The 14,524-nt window shown below is 39.4% G+C and overlaps 1 protein-coding gene across 3 annotated transcripts; it reads left to right on the forward strand.

Annotated features, from left to right (window-relative positions):
* Positions 1-4,132: 4,132 nt before the first annotated feature.
* Positions 4,133-14,520, forward strand: slc26a6l2 (solute carrier family 26 member 6, like 2). Of its 3 annotated transcripts, none has more exons than XM_005477973.4 (18): positions 4,133-4,460; positions 5,249-5,388; positions 5,643-5,753; positions 5,880-6,052; positions 6,152-6,316; positions 7,103-7,255; positions 7,440-7,522; positions 7,902-8,049; positions 9,543-9,656; positions 10,052-10,129; positions 10,248-10,343; positions 10,449-10,555; positions 10,670-10,739; positions 11,877-11,969; positions 12,136-12,246; positions 12,338-12,785; positions 13,005-13,135; positions 13,260-14,520. In XM_005477973.4, exons 1-18 carry the CDS (start codon positions 4,321-4,323, stop codon positions 13,284-13,286), a joined length of 2,388 nt encoding a protein of 795 aa, XP_005478030.1. In that variant the 5' UTR covers positions 4,133-4,320; the 3' UTR covers positions 13,287-14,520. The 3 variants fall into 3 exon arrangements, with proteins under 3 accessions (XP_005478030.1, XP_019205286.1, XP_019205284.1); XM_019349741.2 differs by lacking the exon at positions 13,260-14,520 and having other exon boundaries at positions 12,338-12,646; positions 12,731-12,785; positions 13,005-13,253; XM_019349739.2 differs by lacking the exon at positions 13,260-14,520 and having other exon boundaries at positions 13,005-13,253.
* Positions 14,521-14,524: the final 4 nt, after the last annotated feature.

The raw sequence follows: 14,524 nt of genomic DNA on the forward strand, positions 1-14,524 counted from the left end.
GTAGATTAATGAGTGACACATGCTCTGGTCGTCTGTACATTAACATCTCTGAAACGTGCCCTTGCAAGTGTTGCACAGTGAAACTGTTGTCACATGGCCAGCCTCTGTCCCGGTTTCAGGACCTTTGTTCACGTATTTACCTCAGGAAGGCCTCAGTTTATATTGATGAATGTGAATGCATTTATAAAGCAAACGTAACTGCTGAGCTGCCTAAAAAAATGTTGAATCCTTGCACAGTATACAGCATTGCAGTGCCACAGGGTGGCTGTAGTTTTAAACAAGCCCTCAGCCTTAATCATCATATTGGTCATTTTTTTTCCTGCCATCTGAAATGGTTTGTAGAGGTGTTTCCACATCAAATGGGACAAAAATGTGTCAACAGTTAGGAAAAAGACAGCCCACAAAAGGTGAAAAAGGCTCAAACAACAAGACATTTCCAAAAAAAAGGCAAAACGTAAAAGTGACATCATTCTAAATTTACTAAACTTCCACAGATTACACAGGTGGGCTCAGTCCAGGCCACACTGCGCACACTCAGCCGTTATCTTTCCAAACTGGTTGTTTCATGAAGGATTTATGGCACTGCTTTGGTGTCTGTTTGCGTAGGTCTTTAGCTGTGCAAAAAGAGAGGTTGTAGGAATTTAACAAATGTAGAGGCTACAGAGAAGTTAATACCACCTCACCCGGCTGGGATGACATTATGTGTAGGTCAAATGCTAAATGGTGAAAAGTTGGCCTGACTGAAAAAAGGAGTAGAGTTCACCTTGAAGAGGAAAAAGCGTCAAAGAAAATCCATCAATATCTGTTTTTAACACTTAATTTGACTCCACTATAAGTAAGTTCTTTGTACATTTTAGTTCTACTGTCTCAGCTACTAAGGTTCAGGATCATAAGGAAAACACGTAACACTACATGTGCTCCATGTACAGCACTGTTGTAGAGCAGAAACATAACAGTAGGAAACAGAGTATCGCACTCATTTCTGACACTCCCTCCAAGTGAGCTTATATATGGATATGGGTCTTAAATCATTATAGCCTTTAAGACCAATGCCTCAGCAGGACCTTAAAGAAGAGAAAATTACACTCACTGCAGTTTGCATATTTCAAGATATTGTTGCAGAGTAGCATTTGTCATCCCTCAGGTTTTGGGCCCTCTTGCAGCTGCCTGTCATAGACGTTAAAAAAAGATAAGTAAATGTAAGTGTGGTAAGATGGCAAACTCAGAGAGCTAACATGGCTTTTTGTGAATTCATGGGGATGGTTAGGAGATCCTATACATTCAGATACAAATTAGTTATAGTTTTCTGACAGAACACAGCTTGATGTGAATTGTCTTCACTAGTCTTTTCAGCATTTTCTCTTTACAATTTTTCCAATAGCAGAATGCAAAAGCAGCATTTTGTTGGTTGCTTGGTCGGTTGCTCTTTAGGCATTTCCATTTATACTTAACCTATTTACTTCTAACTGAGTCAGGGAGAAAAGCTTTTCCGGTCACAAAAAAATCTGAAACCCTTAACAAGCTTGTAAAAAAAAAAAAATACTCATTTTTAGAGCACATTTCAGGATAAATATCACAAAGTGCTTCACAACATAATGTTAAAAACATAAAAACAAAATGTTAGCCAAAAAGCTGAGTTTTTAGCTGCTTTTTAAAAGAAATCACGTCTGCAGATCTCAGGCTCAGTGGGAGAGAGTTGCAGAGTCTGGAGACCCTGATCACATGACCTCAGCGACCCGCTGCAGTATGTATGTAAAAGTTCACTGACGTATGGTAGAGCTTGTCCATGCAGAGCCTTACAAGTCAGCACACAAATATATATCTTTTAAGTGATAAAGCACAAGACTTCACCTTTTCATCCCTGCAGTTAGTGTTTACATTTTGATAAGCGACAATACAAACAGAGAGATGTGTGGCGGCAGGCAGGATTTGAAACCCATCGATCACAGAATGACAACGATCGCTGTTGCTTAAATTATTCTCTTTGTTATATATATGAAGCGCACACTTAGGCCTATATATTTTATTTTTATTATGTTTATATTTATATAACCTTTGTGCTGCTCTCCTCTCAACCCAGCCTGAATGGAGCTCTCTGTGAGTTTCCTTCCCGGTGCCATCGATGAGTTCTTATTCGATGGAAATATTTGGGGGGGTTTCTGTGTTGGTAGGCACAAATCCAACTTAAAGAACGGCACCAAATCTAAATGTGGACGGGTACATTTAGGGTTAACATAAAAAAGGTTTTAGCAGTGGTTGTGTAAATTGTTTTGAATTAATGGAGAATCCTGTCACAGTTCATGCGAGTTATCCTTTGAGCTGCTTGGTCATCAAAATGTTCCAATTTTAACTTCACACGTTTACATGTGTGTGACAGGAATCAAGGTTAATATGTACAGGCGTCTGTCCCGGTACATGGAACACTCATCTATTGCTGTTAGTTATTTGAGTAAAAAGAAAAAATTAAATAAATAAATAAAATAAGGGAGAAAGAAAAAGGAAATTTCCTCCTGGGAGTAAGCTGCTCCCATAAGCAGAGCCTGTGGGCCTGTGACAATGACTGCTCGGTCAGCTGCTACTTGGTCACACAAAAACGTGAAGAGGCTTCAATGACAAAATAAACATATAGGTTCATGCAAGCAGAAAGAAATGCAAACTGGCACCTGATGAAATGAAACTTTTAATGTTCAGACAAAAAACGGAGAACAGAGAAGCAGACGGAGAATCCATCACTACAATTAACTAAAAAATGAAACAAAAGCTGAGCTTCACAGGCTCATTGTCTACTGATATGGCTGTTTTGTCTTGTACACCACCCTCACTGTCATCCTCAGTATCAACATCATAAAAACATAAATGTATGAGGAAAGCGTTTAAGATGTAAACCAGTTAACACACAAAATCATAAACATAATCTGACTACAGTTATGTGTCCTGCCAAGTGCAGTTCATTGACATGTTGTTCGAGGTACATTCTAAGAAAAAGAGAAGAAGAAACAATTGATAAAGATTGATGAAATCCTCTTGTAAATATTAACTTATTTGCCAAAGGTAACAGAGACTATGCTGCTTTTTAAAATATACTTACCTTTTTCAGCGTGGGCAAAATATAAATCCTTCATTTAGTGCTATGCTACGCTGACTATGTTATCCTTCTTCATCTGTTCACACAGTGTGAAGAGCCCAATCAATAGCTGAAGACATTTTGACAAAGAACCTTTTAAATGTTAACTAGCTCAGCTTTAAACGTTGCATAGATGTCAGCAGTGTGACTGTTTAATTTGTTGTATAAGGCCAAACGGTTCAAGGCTAAATGGCTTTAAATTCTTGATGTTTAAGTGGCCGTACAGAAAAGCAGGTCATGTGTATAGAAACAAATCCCCCCTCCCCAAAATATTTTGCATTAATCAGTCTTTTCCAAATCTTGCTCTGCTCTGATTTTCAGTATCTCTAGCAAAAACAACAGCTTTCTATGCTATACCTTTATTTTTGAAACATGGCATGTGTGACAAAGTTATCTTATATGTTAACAGGCGCTCGGGATATGCAGGATCACTTGGTCACATTTAGGACATGAGGAAGTCGCCTGATTTTACTGGTCTGTCAGATTCAAAGAAGCATATCAGACATCGCAAGAAGCATCTGGCACTGCGTTTCTGCTGACAATGAAAATGATGTTATTTTATCTCTTTGCTGAAGCTCAACAGCAATAAAGATAATAGATAAAGAATAAAGAATAAAGATAATAAAGATTTTTCGTTGAACAGTGACAATAAAAGGCTTTTCTATTCTTTAAGCTGTTTTATGCAGATTACTTGGAAGCAGATTATGAGTGATGGGTTCAGAAGAGAATGGAACAGAACAGACTAGAAACATCCTTTATTGTTAAACACTGACGATATCCACTTTATCAAGGAAAGTAGTGTTTTTTGTTTTTGTTTTTAAAAAAGAGTCTCTATTAATGCACATGCATTACATTATAAAACACTTGTTCAACACATTTTTCAGTTGCAATTTTCGCCTGTTTTCTGATATCAAAATTTAGCCTTTCAAGTTATTTTTAGCAAATTAATCAACATAAGCTAACACACATGCATGTTCACATAGACACACATCACATCAGACATGTGCAGGTGTGCAGTCAGGGACATGTGAGGAGGTGGCTCCTCTCTTATAAGGATGGGAAAGGAACAGTCACTCCCACAGACACATTGTTACAGAAGACTTCAGGGGGGTTCTCTCTCATTACACAGAGGTGACACCTGTAACTATCTGCACTACTCAAGAGGAGCCTAAAAAATCCCAACTGTAGAGAAGGACATGGAGGAGAAGGGCTCGCAATCTCTGGAGTATTTTGTGAAGAGGGAGGTTCTGGATGAGTTATGCCTGGATGAAGTGGCTCAAAAAGGGACTTGGTCCACTAAACCAACACTGGGCGATCAGGTGAAAGATTCCCTAAGGTAAAAAAAAAAAAAAAAAGGAAGGAAGGAAGGAAGGAAGGAAGGAGGAGATAAATCAAAAGAAAATAATAAAAAATAGGAAAAAAAAGTTTGTTTTTGAATCCTAATGCAATCGTTATCAGTGCTATAACTTGTCACTGAACAAGTGATTAATGAAGCGAGTTAAAGAGCTAAGAATGAGTTTGCACATTTAGACACAAGTTTACTTTGTCTGGTTGGTAAACTGTTTTGTTATCTCAAAGCAAAGTTCATCATTTTTTAAAAATTCCCTGGTTAACCTTTATAACAGCTTGTGATACAGCACATCATATCTGACCATAAAAGTGATACTGATGAATCACAAAAGCAATTATTGCCTGTTCAATTACATGAATTCATAACACTTCAGCATGGCAGAGGAGGTCGAGACTTACTCTGTTTACCTACAAATTTCTTTGGGATTAAAAACAAATCAAATATTAATGCAGGAAAAAAGGCATTTGTTTATTTATTTGGGTTTTTTTTTTGTAAAATATTAGTTATTACTCAGTGGTAGTGTACCACGTTTCTGCCCTTATCCACAGTCACTTAATTTTTTACAGCCCCAACTGATAAAAGATGTAACAGGTGGTACAGTTCACAAGATATGTTGTCAGTCTTTCTGAATGTTTAGATGTATAGACATAAAAATGTATATAGATAGTCATTATATACTTAAGCTTAAAAACTACAAGCAAAGTCATTTAGAAAAAAATAGAGACTCTGACCGTTAATATCCAAACTGTGTCTTTCTGGAATGACTCTTGCAGATGTTCGGTGCCCAGGCTGAAACACATACTTCTAACCTGGATCCCTGTTCTCAGCTGGTTGCCTCGTTACTCCATCAGAGAAAATGCCTTAGGAGACCTGATTTCTGGCTGCAGTGTCGGCATCATGCATCTGCCGCAGGGTTTGTATGTGTGAATGTGTGCACTGGAGGGAGGTCACTGTTTAGCCACGCGCCTTATCAAACGTTTTTTGGCAACAGGTTATTTAGCTACAAATGTTTGCATTAGAAACAGCTACCTTATCCAAATCTGAATTCTCCCATCTCTCTCTAATCAGTAAACAGAAAAGGAAATGTCTATCAATCTTTTAAGAAACCAAAATGTGTCTGAAGTACTTTAAGATGACACCATACTCTCTGTCTTCTTCTTTAAAAAGGCATGGCATATGCTCTTCTGGCTTCCTTGAGACCAGTGTATGGCCTATACACCTCCCTCTTCCCTGTGCTGGTCTACTTCATCTTTGGTACATCCAGACACATTTCTATAGGTGAGTAATGTGGAAAATGTGTGTTTCCCAATTCAAAAAAGCTTTAATATCATTGATAATCTGATTCTTCCACGTCTCTATAAATTAATATGTGTGTGTATACATTGCTGTGTTTTGTATGCTCAGGCACATTTGCTGTGATCAGCATCATGGTTGGGAGTGTGACCGAAAGGCTGGCTCCTGACAGTAACTTTATTGTGAATGGCACTAATGGGACGGAAACTGTGGACATCGATACACGCGATGCTTACAGAGTACAGGTCGCATGTGCCCTCACAGTCTTGGCGGGACTCTTTCAGGTGTGTGTCTGTTTTGTGTGTCAGACGTACAGCTTTAAGTGAAGTGAGGGCACATTTCACCTCCTTTGCTTCGCTGACTTTGCCATTTCCCGTCCTAAGATCCTGTTGGGTGTGGTGAGGTTTGGCTTCGTGGTCACCTACCTCTCTGAGCCCCTCATCCGCGGCTACACCACAGGATCGGCGTGCCATGTGTGCGTCTCCCAGCTCAAGTACCTGTTTGGAGTCTCACCGTCTCGCTTCACTGGCCCTCTCTCCCTCGTTTACGTGAGTGTGTTAATCATTATCTATCCAATTCACACTTAAGTACACTAACATTTTAAATTGCTTTCACTATTTATTTACTTTTCGTGCTGCTTTTAACTTTACGACAAGATTAAATATTAAAAAAATGAATTTTGCACTGTTAAAAATTTATATTGTTAACTGTAATTTAATTACTGCGCTGCGACTAATTACAACAGTTAAATGATGCTTGCACCTATATAAATGAATGAGCAATTCCTATTACCTTTCTAAATAAATATAAAGTGTGTGTGTGTGTGTGTGTGTGTGTGTGTGTGTGTGTGTGTAATATAAAGTACTGTATGAACATGGCTTTTAGAGTAAAAGCTTTGCTTGCCCAGTAATGCTTGAAATATACCAGTCCAATTACAGTCACCAGTATGTTTCCAGTAGCTGAAGCTGATCTCACTGAAGCTATGCAGGGAATTACAGGAGCTCACATACTGGACATTATTACACACATATTAGATTAGATGAAGTTGTAATTTTATCTGCTGTAATGAGACAATATTGAACATGGACACGCACTTTGAGGAACTCAGATCAAGCAGCACACACGCTAAGCGCTGTACGTAAAGGACTCGGAGTGTCAACTTAATGTAAAGTTTCACTTGCAAAAAGTTTGTTTTGTCAGTGTATTTACACATATTGCAGACACCTATTACCAATTATTTATGGTCTACATGTGCCATGTCAAAAAATATATATATATAACCAATAGACCTTTCATTGATTGTATTGCTTTACTTGTTTTTTTTCTCTCCACAGACTGTGTTGGAGATTTGCAGCCTGCTGCCGCAGACTCAGGTGCCAGAGCTGGTGGTCAGCCTGGTGGCACTCGCTGTTCTCATTGTGGTCAAAGAAATCAATGACTGCTACCGACAGAAGCTGCCGCTGCCTATTCCAATAGAGCTCATAGTTGTGAGTCTTCCTTTTGGTTTTTCTTTCATCCTTTCTCTGCCAGTAAAACAGCAGGTGTATTGATTTAAGCACCCAGCAGGGGGCGTCTTGACCACACTAGACCAGGGGAATGCTGTAGTTGCATGAAAGGGGCTGTTGATACTGAAGTGGCTTTTTTTTTTTTTTGCATCTTTTTAATCAACAGGTCATAGCAGCAACAGTCATTACACACTTCTGTGACCTTCCTAGTAAATACAACATTGATGTGGTTGGAGAAATTCCCAGTGGGTAAGCTCATCTATGTGTGGAAATAAAGTGCTGGTGAGGTGAACCCAGGACACAAAGATTCCCCTCTTTTCGTATCTGCCAGAAATGCAGAGTTTGTTGATAAGACTGTCACACAATCTGCAAAGAAGCGTGTGTGTAACAGTGTCTCCCGAAGGCTCCTGTTATGGAAAAAGCCAGGTTTCCCCACGGAAGCCATAAAACAGCGCAGAGTAAACACCAGCCATAATAGGAGATTAATGTGATACACGTATAGAACGGCAGCTGGCCTTTAAAGGGGGATTCATAAAATTTATTTTGACGTGTTTCTAAATTATTAAACAGATTCATGTGTGTGTCGCTGATAAATAGTTAAACAGGTCATGTTTTCCTTCTGCTCCAGGCTCAAGGCCCCTAGTGCTCCAGATACCACTTTTTTCTCAAGCGTTATAGGAGATGCTTTTGCTGTGGCCATTGTGGGCTTTGCCATCAACATTTCTCTGGGCAAAACATTTGGCCTCAAATATGGCTACAAGGTGGACAGCAACCAGGTGAGGAAAGCACACACGCACTGTGGCACGCACAAACAGTACAAGCAGTCCTTTGACTCTCTCATAACAAGGAGGAGTAAAACTTTGGCCTAAAATTAGACTTTAGTCTGTAGTCTGCCTGTTCCTGCCACATTAGTGGAAAAAATGACTCAGGTTGTCACTGATTGAGCTTTGGGCTGACTGCATAGACTTCTTCAGGTGCTTAGTTCATTTAAATAAATGTACTTAAGCTAATGCATTAGAAAAGTAGTGTCAAACATAAGGCCCAGGGGCCAGATTCAGCCTGGCAAAGACTCCAATCTGGCCCACTGGATAGCTTTACAAAATGTGATGGAGGGCATAAATTTGGACCTTTTAAATGTATTTTCATAAATTTATAGCGACTTCCCCAAGGCCATTCAGACTACATCAAAGTAATTAAGAAACAAAGAAACAATTATATGAAGGAAAAGTTCCTGTGTGTTCTGTATCTGCTACGCTGGTAGAAAGGGGAGTTTCACTAGTTTGGCCCATTTAGGATCAAAGTGAGCTGGATTTGGGTCCAGATGTCAAAGGATTTTTGATATCCGTGCATTAGAATAAATAACCAAAGCATTATAATCTTACATCTCAGGTTTAGACTGTAGCCTTAGACAGTGTGAGCTTCAACAAAATACTTTACTTTTCTAAAGCTTAAAAGAGAGAAAGAGAGAGAGAGACAATGGACTGTTTTCCCACTACACTATTCATACAGTGTATTTTTATTTATTCACTTAGTTCTAACTAGTAGTGCAATTTTGGGAAATGGCTTTCTCTTATTTCTTCAGTACCCTCCAGAGTTATTTTATGCTTCACTGGTGTCTGGATCAGCCAAATAATAATAACAGACTATAATTGGATCAGTCAGTTACATGATTAAATATTAAAATAAAATGATAAATTGTGTGAAACAAGCAGGAAGAAATGAGTTACAAGTTCTGCAGGAGCGTCACTTTCCATTTTTTGCTTGTTCTTTGTAACCTGATTAATAATTCCCCATGCAAACTCATGTCCTGGAACTGAACTGCACTGTTTCTGCTTTGCTGGTAAATCAGGTTATGTAATCAGTTCATTGGAGAAATGATTGATGTTTGGATAAATTAGATGCATGCAAAAAAAAAGAACCTGGATGTTTTATTTTAAATGCCAAAACAAACATAGAGGTGTATTACAAATCACTGTGTTGTTTGCACACTTTGACACACATGCAGAGCTATTTAACTGGGATCAGAGGCGATGCGGGTCAATGCTCTAAGGGCGAGACTGCTAAAACATTCATGCCCAAGACGTTTTTTTGCAATCAGGAATCTTAAATACTGCGACCACATCTCTCAGCGTGGCAGTGACGTGCTGGCCTGGTCATAAAATTAAGGAGGAGTGCACTGATGTCATTGACCCAAAAGTTACGTTGACACCAAGTCACAGTAATACCATTAACCAAAGCGTTGCGTCTTGTCTGCCGTTTGTCTTTGCAGGAGCTCGTCGCTGTGGGTCTCAGTAACACTATTGGTGGATTTTTTCACTGTTACTGTGTGACTTCCTCATTGTCACGGAGCCTCGTCCAGGAGAGCACAGGGGGCAAGACACAAGTAAAAACAACTACTTCTGTGATCAAACAGCACAAACTGCAACTGTGCAAACGATTCAGGCACTAAAATAAGAAAAAAGGACGAGGACGTTTTGAAGAGCAGTTTTTTAAAAATTGGTCTTCAAATATAAAGAAAAAAATCCGTATTTGATGTGACAAGCATAAGATTTTAAATACATCCATTTAAACTGTTAAATACAGAAGTGTGGACGGTATGTCATTAGACCCTCGGGTCATGGATTGAGCGTCATCTGCCTTCATAATGATCTTACATTGAAGGATAAAAAGGAAAACTTCTGGACTGGCTGAAGCGTTTGCACAGATATATACAACTAATTACACCTGATTCTTATGTTCATCTTGAGACCATTAATTGTGTGTGTGTGTGTTTGGAAGGTTGCGGGGGTGATTTCCTCCATCATTGTGCTGATCACAGTTTTGAAAATAGGTCCTCTCTTTGAAGATCTCCCCAAGGTAACACTCTCCTTCCTGAGCCATTTCTTGCTAATGATCGCCATCCCCCCTGGCAGTTTCAGAGCCGGTGAGGTTATCAGTATGTGTGATTTCATTCGTTTCTTTGTTTGCTCCTCAGGCCGTCTTATCCACAATCGTGTTTGTGAATTTGAAAGGAATGTTTAAACAGTTCATGGACGTCCCTTTGCTGTGGAAGACCAACAAGGTTGACTTGGTAAGACTTAATCCTCTTTAGCAGGCACCCTGCTCAGCTGAATACTGTGTGACCTTTGTGGCACCGTGGATCTCATTAACATTTCGTGTTCATCCCGCCCTCTAGCTGGTGTGGCTCGTAACATTCATAAGCACCGTCGTGCTCAACTTGGACATGGGCCTGGCTGTCGCTATTGCATTTTCCATGCTTACTTTCATCTTCAGAACACAACTGTAACTACACAACTCTAAGTATTCATTAGTGATGTCTATGCAATCATGATGAGGTGCTTAAATAAGATACAGGGAAATTGTTGATGTAATTTTGACATTTTTAATGCCTTTCAGACCACGCTACTCAATCTTGGGCAACTTACCAGGCACTGAACTTTATCTGGACACAGACACCTACAAGGAGGTAAGAACACTATTCAGGATCATATTTATCCACATAAAGTTAAAGTACAAGCTGACTTAAATTCTAATAATAACAATAAAACATATTACTTGAGGAATAACCATGCATATAGCGCTAGATTTTTAAAAATCTGGGCTTTAGAATTCTGCGCTTGACCAGGTGTCATTCAGCCATTTCCTCAAAGTCACTTTGTATTGTTGCTGAATGTTTACCCATTGTAAAATCTAGATATCAGTGAGAGAGAGAGCGAGATAACTGTTTGACAGGTGCAGAGTGAAACTAACATCAACTTTAAGGGAAGCGACTGAAAGGCTACTTGTGGAAATGAAAGACACCACTAGACTGACGCATGAACGTGTGAAACAGTGCCTAACAAGTTTATTGGACCACCACCCAATGTTTATGCCATAAAGCAACAGCATGGGTAAAATCTTTTTTATATTTTTGTGATCCAAGCTGTTTAATGAAAAACATATTTTTAATGCTAAAATATAATTAGTGTTGTTATCCATGAATTTTCAAATTCACTGTTTAACCAAAAAAGCAGCAAAAATAGTCCAGCGCGTTGTGATTTTTTGATTAAGATGCCAAATTGCAGCTACTTACTTGCATCCTCCGACATGTTAGTGTTGAATGTTGTGCTTGGTAAACTTTTAGTTTAAAACAAGCTTTTGACAAATTTCTGAAATATTTTCATTTTCTTGTTTTTATGACAGGTGGTCAAACAGGTTTGTTAAGTGCTTCTCTATTAAAGGGTTTCCTAAACAAAAAAATAAGAGTAAACTTTGGCATATCCCATTAAAAATTCAGACTTTTTCCTAAATGTCTTCCTCCTGGAGCTGTGAATGCAGTTTCACAGAGTTGCAGACTTTTAGTTTTAACTAAATTAGGTTGTTCCCTTTCCATTTACACCCATTGCAGTGAGGTGGCAAATGCGCAACTACCTTCTCTAGATGCTAATTTGTTTCGATTTACCCTGGTAGTGGAGCACTGTGAGTAAGGGTACATCTACTTACAATCATTAAGTGGTAGACGAGCTCCGTTTAGTCAAACAACATCTGAGAAAGGCAAAAACTGCAAATGAGATAAGAGCAGGGTGTGAGTTTCTGAAACCTTCTAATGTGTGATTTCATGCAGGTAAAAGAGATTCCAGGAATTAAAATCTTCCGTTCATCTGCAACTATCTACTACACAAATGCCGAGATGTTCTTGGACACCCTGCAGGAGAAGGTATGTGGATGACTGTTCACTAATCTGTGCTGTGTGTGTGTGTGTGCATATGTGTTAAATCTGCCTCTGCTGTCTACAGCACCCTTAATTGCTTTCACTATCTCTCTCACTCTTCTCACTTTCTCTTCTCTTTCTGTTTTAATGCGATGCTTGGCTCTTGTTGCAGAGTGGAATCGAGATTGGGAAGCTGCTATCAGCAAAGAAGAAACGAGATGCAAAGCAGAAGCGTAAACAAGAGAAAGAGAAAAAGAAAACCAAGAAGGAGGCAAAAAAACAAGTACGAGATCCTAAATTAAAGTTTTGTAAATTCTTTCAAAATATCATTAAGTCACAATCTTTAGTCACTAAGTTGCAAATTCTCTTTGAAGGAGTCCCAGATGAACATAGAAAACATCTCTGAAAGAACAAAAGGAGAGAGAAACGGGACTAGTGTGGCCTTCAGCATGACAGAAACAGCTACAGATGGCCTTCATAAAGGCCAAGTGAACTTGGCTTACCAACCAGACATAACCATGTCAGATTCAGACTCAGATGCAGGTTATGACCACATCACAGAGTTTTCTGGGCACGGCGATGAAGCGAAAGAACAGGCCTGCGATTCGGGCACACACAGCATCATCTTGGACATTTCCACAACCAGCTTTGTGGACACAGTCACTGTGAAGACACTGAAAAATGTATATGTGTGCCTGCTGAGATGTAACTTTTTTCTAAAGGATGTAAAAGAGAAAACTAAAGTGAGATTTGTCCTTTTCTCCCAGATTTTCAGGGACTTTGGACAAGTTGATTTGGACATCTGCTTAGCAGGCTGCCAAGGTAAAGGACACATCGGACAAAAACAGAGACAGGGGGTTCGCCTTAATGCTGAATTAAAGCACTGAAGCTTTACATAATGAATGCGTCAAGGTCATAGCCTCGGTGGAGCCCCGCTACGCCCTGTCAGATGACAATGACACATGAATATTTATTTAGATGACCACAATATGCTCTCTCATTGTCATGCATATTTCTCTCCATTTATGTGTGGTAAAACAGCTTGTGTCGTGGAACAGCTGGAAGCGGCGGATTTCTTTTCAGCATCCATCCCAAAGACCCGGCTGTTTATCACCGTCCACGATGCGGTGCTTTATATTCTCAAGAAACGGGGGAAGGCGGATTTTGTGCTTGTGGGTCACCATGAATATTCATCACACTTTTGACTTCTCCATTTAATTATCACTTGCCATTGCAGAAATACATTCTTTGAGATATTTTCACACATTAAGCTCTGGATCTTCCCATTTCTTTCAGGATGTGTCCCGCAACACCCAGATGTGACCAGCAGGGGTCAGATTCACTCAAATTTAGCCATCTTCCTCCTCCTCTTTTCAGGGTGCTTTCTGTTTCATCACTCACCATCGTCTCCTCCCCTTTCAGTAAAGGGAGAGTGCACCACCTTGACATGGCGCCCAGTTGCCATGGAAACATAGGGAGCGGTTGCTGTGGCAACAGGCTTTTTATCATATCCTCTAATGAGATAGACAGCAAGACGTCACTGCAGCTCTCTCACACTGTGGTGCATGCAAGGGACAGGGAAGGGGCGGGGGTTTAGTGGGAGAATGTAACAGCGGGCTAATAGGAGTCTGTATTTATAGCCAGTGTGAGACAGCAGAGTGTGAGAAAGAAAGGTTGACCCCAGAGGGACACTCATATGTGAGGCGTGCATCTACCAGTTTGTATTTTAAAAAGACAACAAAAGCCAAAAGTCTCCCACACATAATCAATAAAATCTAAACAGTGTTACTGTTTGGCTGTGCCCCCCCCTCCCTAAGCCTTAATTCTTACAGTACCCCTTCCCAAAGCCCACAGTAATGAGCTGAATGGCATGCAGTGTAATCGCTGATACATTTTAGAGTAACAAAATGTGTGTCTATTTATAGTCATTATTTACATGTGTGGTTCCTCTGACATCTTGAGCTCCCTTCTATTTTTGGGCTTGGGTGTCATCTGCTATTGCTCCTATCAGAAGCTAAACAGTGCGCCTGTTTAGAAGCTAAACGAGAATATGATTTGCTGTCTGTGTACTGATAACTGCCTGCTTTTTTTCCTCATCTTTTACCTTTTAACTTTCAAAAATCCATCAAGGGACTTTATTTGATAGTGCACAAATGTTAAGACAGCGTACAATGTGTATTTATGTGTAAACTTTAAAACAGATATGTTTAAGATGACTCTTAATGAGGTGCTAACAAAATAAATGATGAGCCTGCAGGAACACTGATAAAAGGTCTATGAGCTATTTTTTTACTACTTGGATGTTAACCAGCGGTAAGTGTTCAGGACTGCAGTAAAGCTGTTTCTACTTATATTCACTGATTTGAACTTTAATTTCGAGCTTTAAAAAGTTGAAAACAGTCAACTGTTGAACATCTATGGAGTTTGTTTTTGTTTTGATACACAAGTAAAGTTATAAAATATTTAATGTCTGCTCCAGAATGCTTTCTGTACATATCCAGCGTATCTTATTTGAATAAAAATGAATGAGTATGTAAATAAAGACCCATAAAAAACACATT

This window comes from Oreochromis niloticus, linkage group LG20 (genome assembly GCF_001858045.2).
Source record: "Oreochromis niloticus isolate F11D_XX linkage group LG20, O_niloticus_UMD_NMBU, whole genome shotgun sequence".
In the NCBI taxonomy this organism is placed as follows: domain Eukaryota; kingdom Metazoa; phylum Chordata; class Actinopteri; order Cichliformes; family Cichlidae; genus Oreochromis; species Oreochromis niloticus.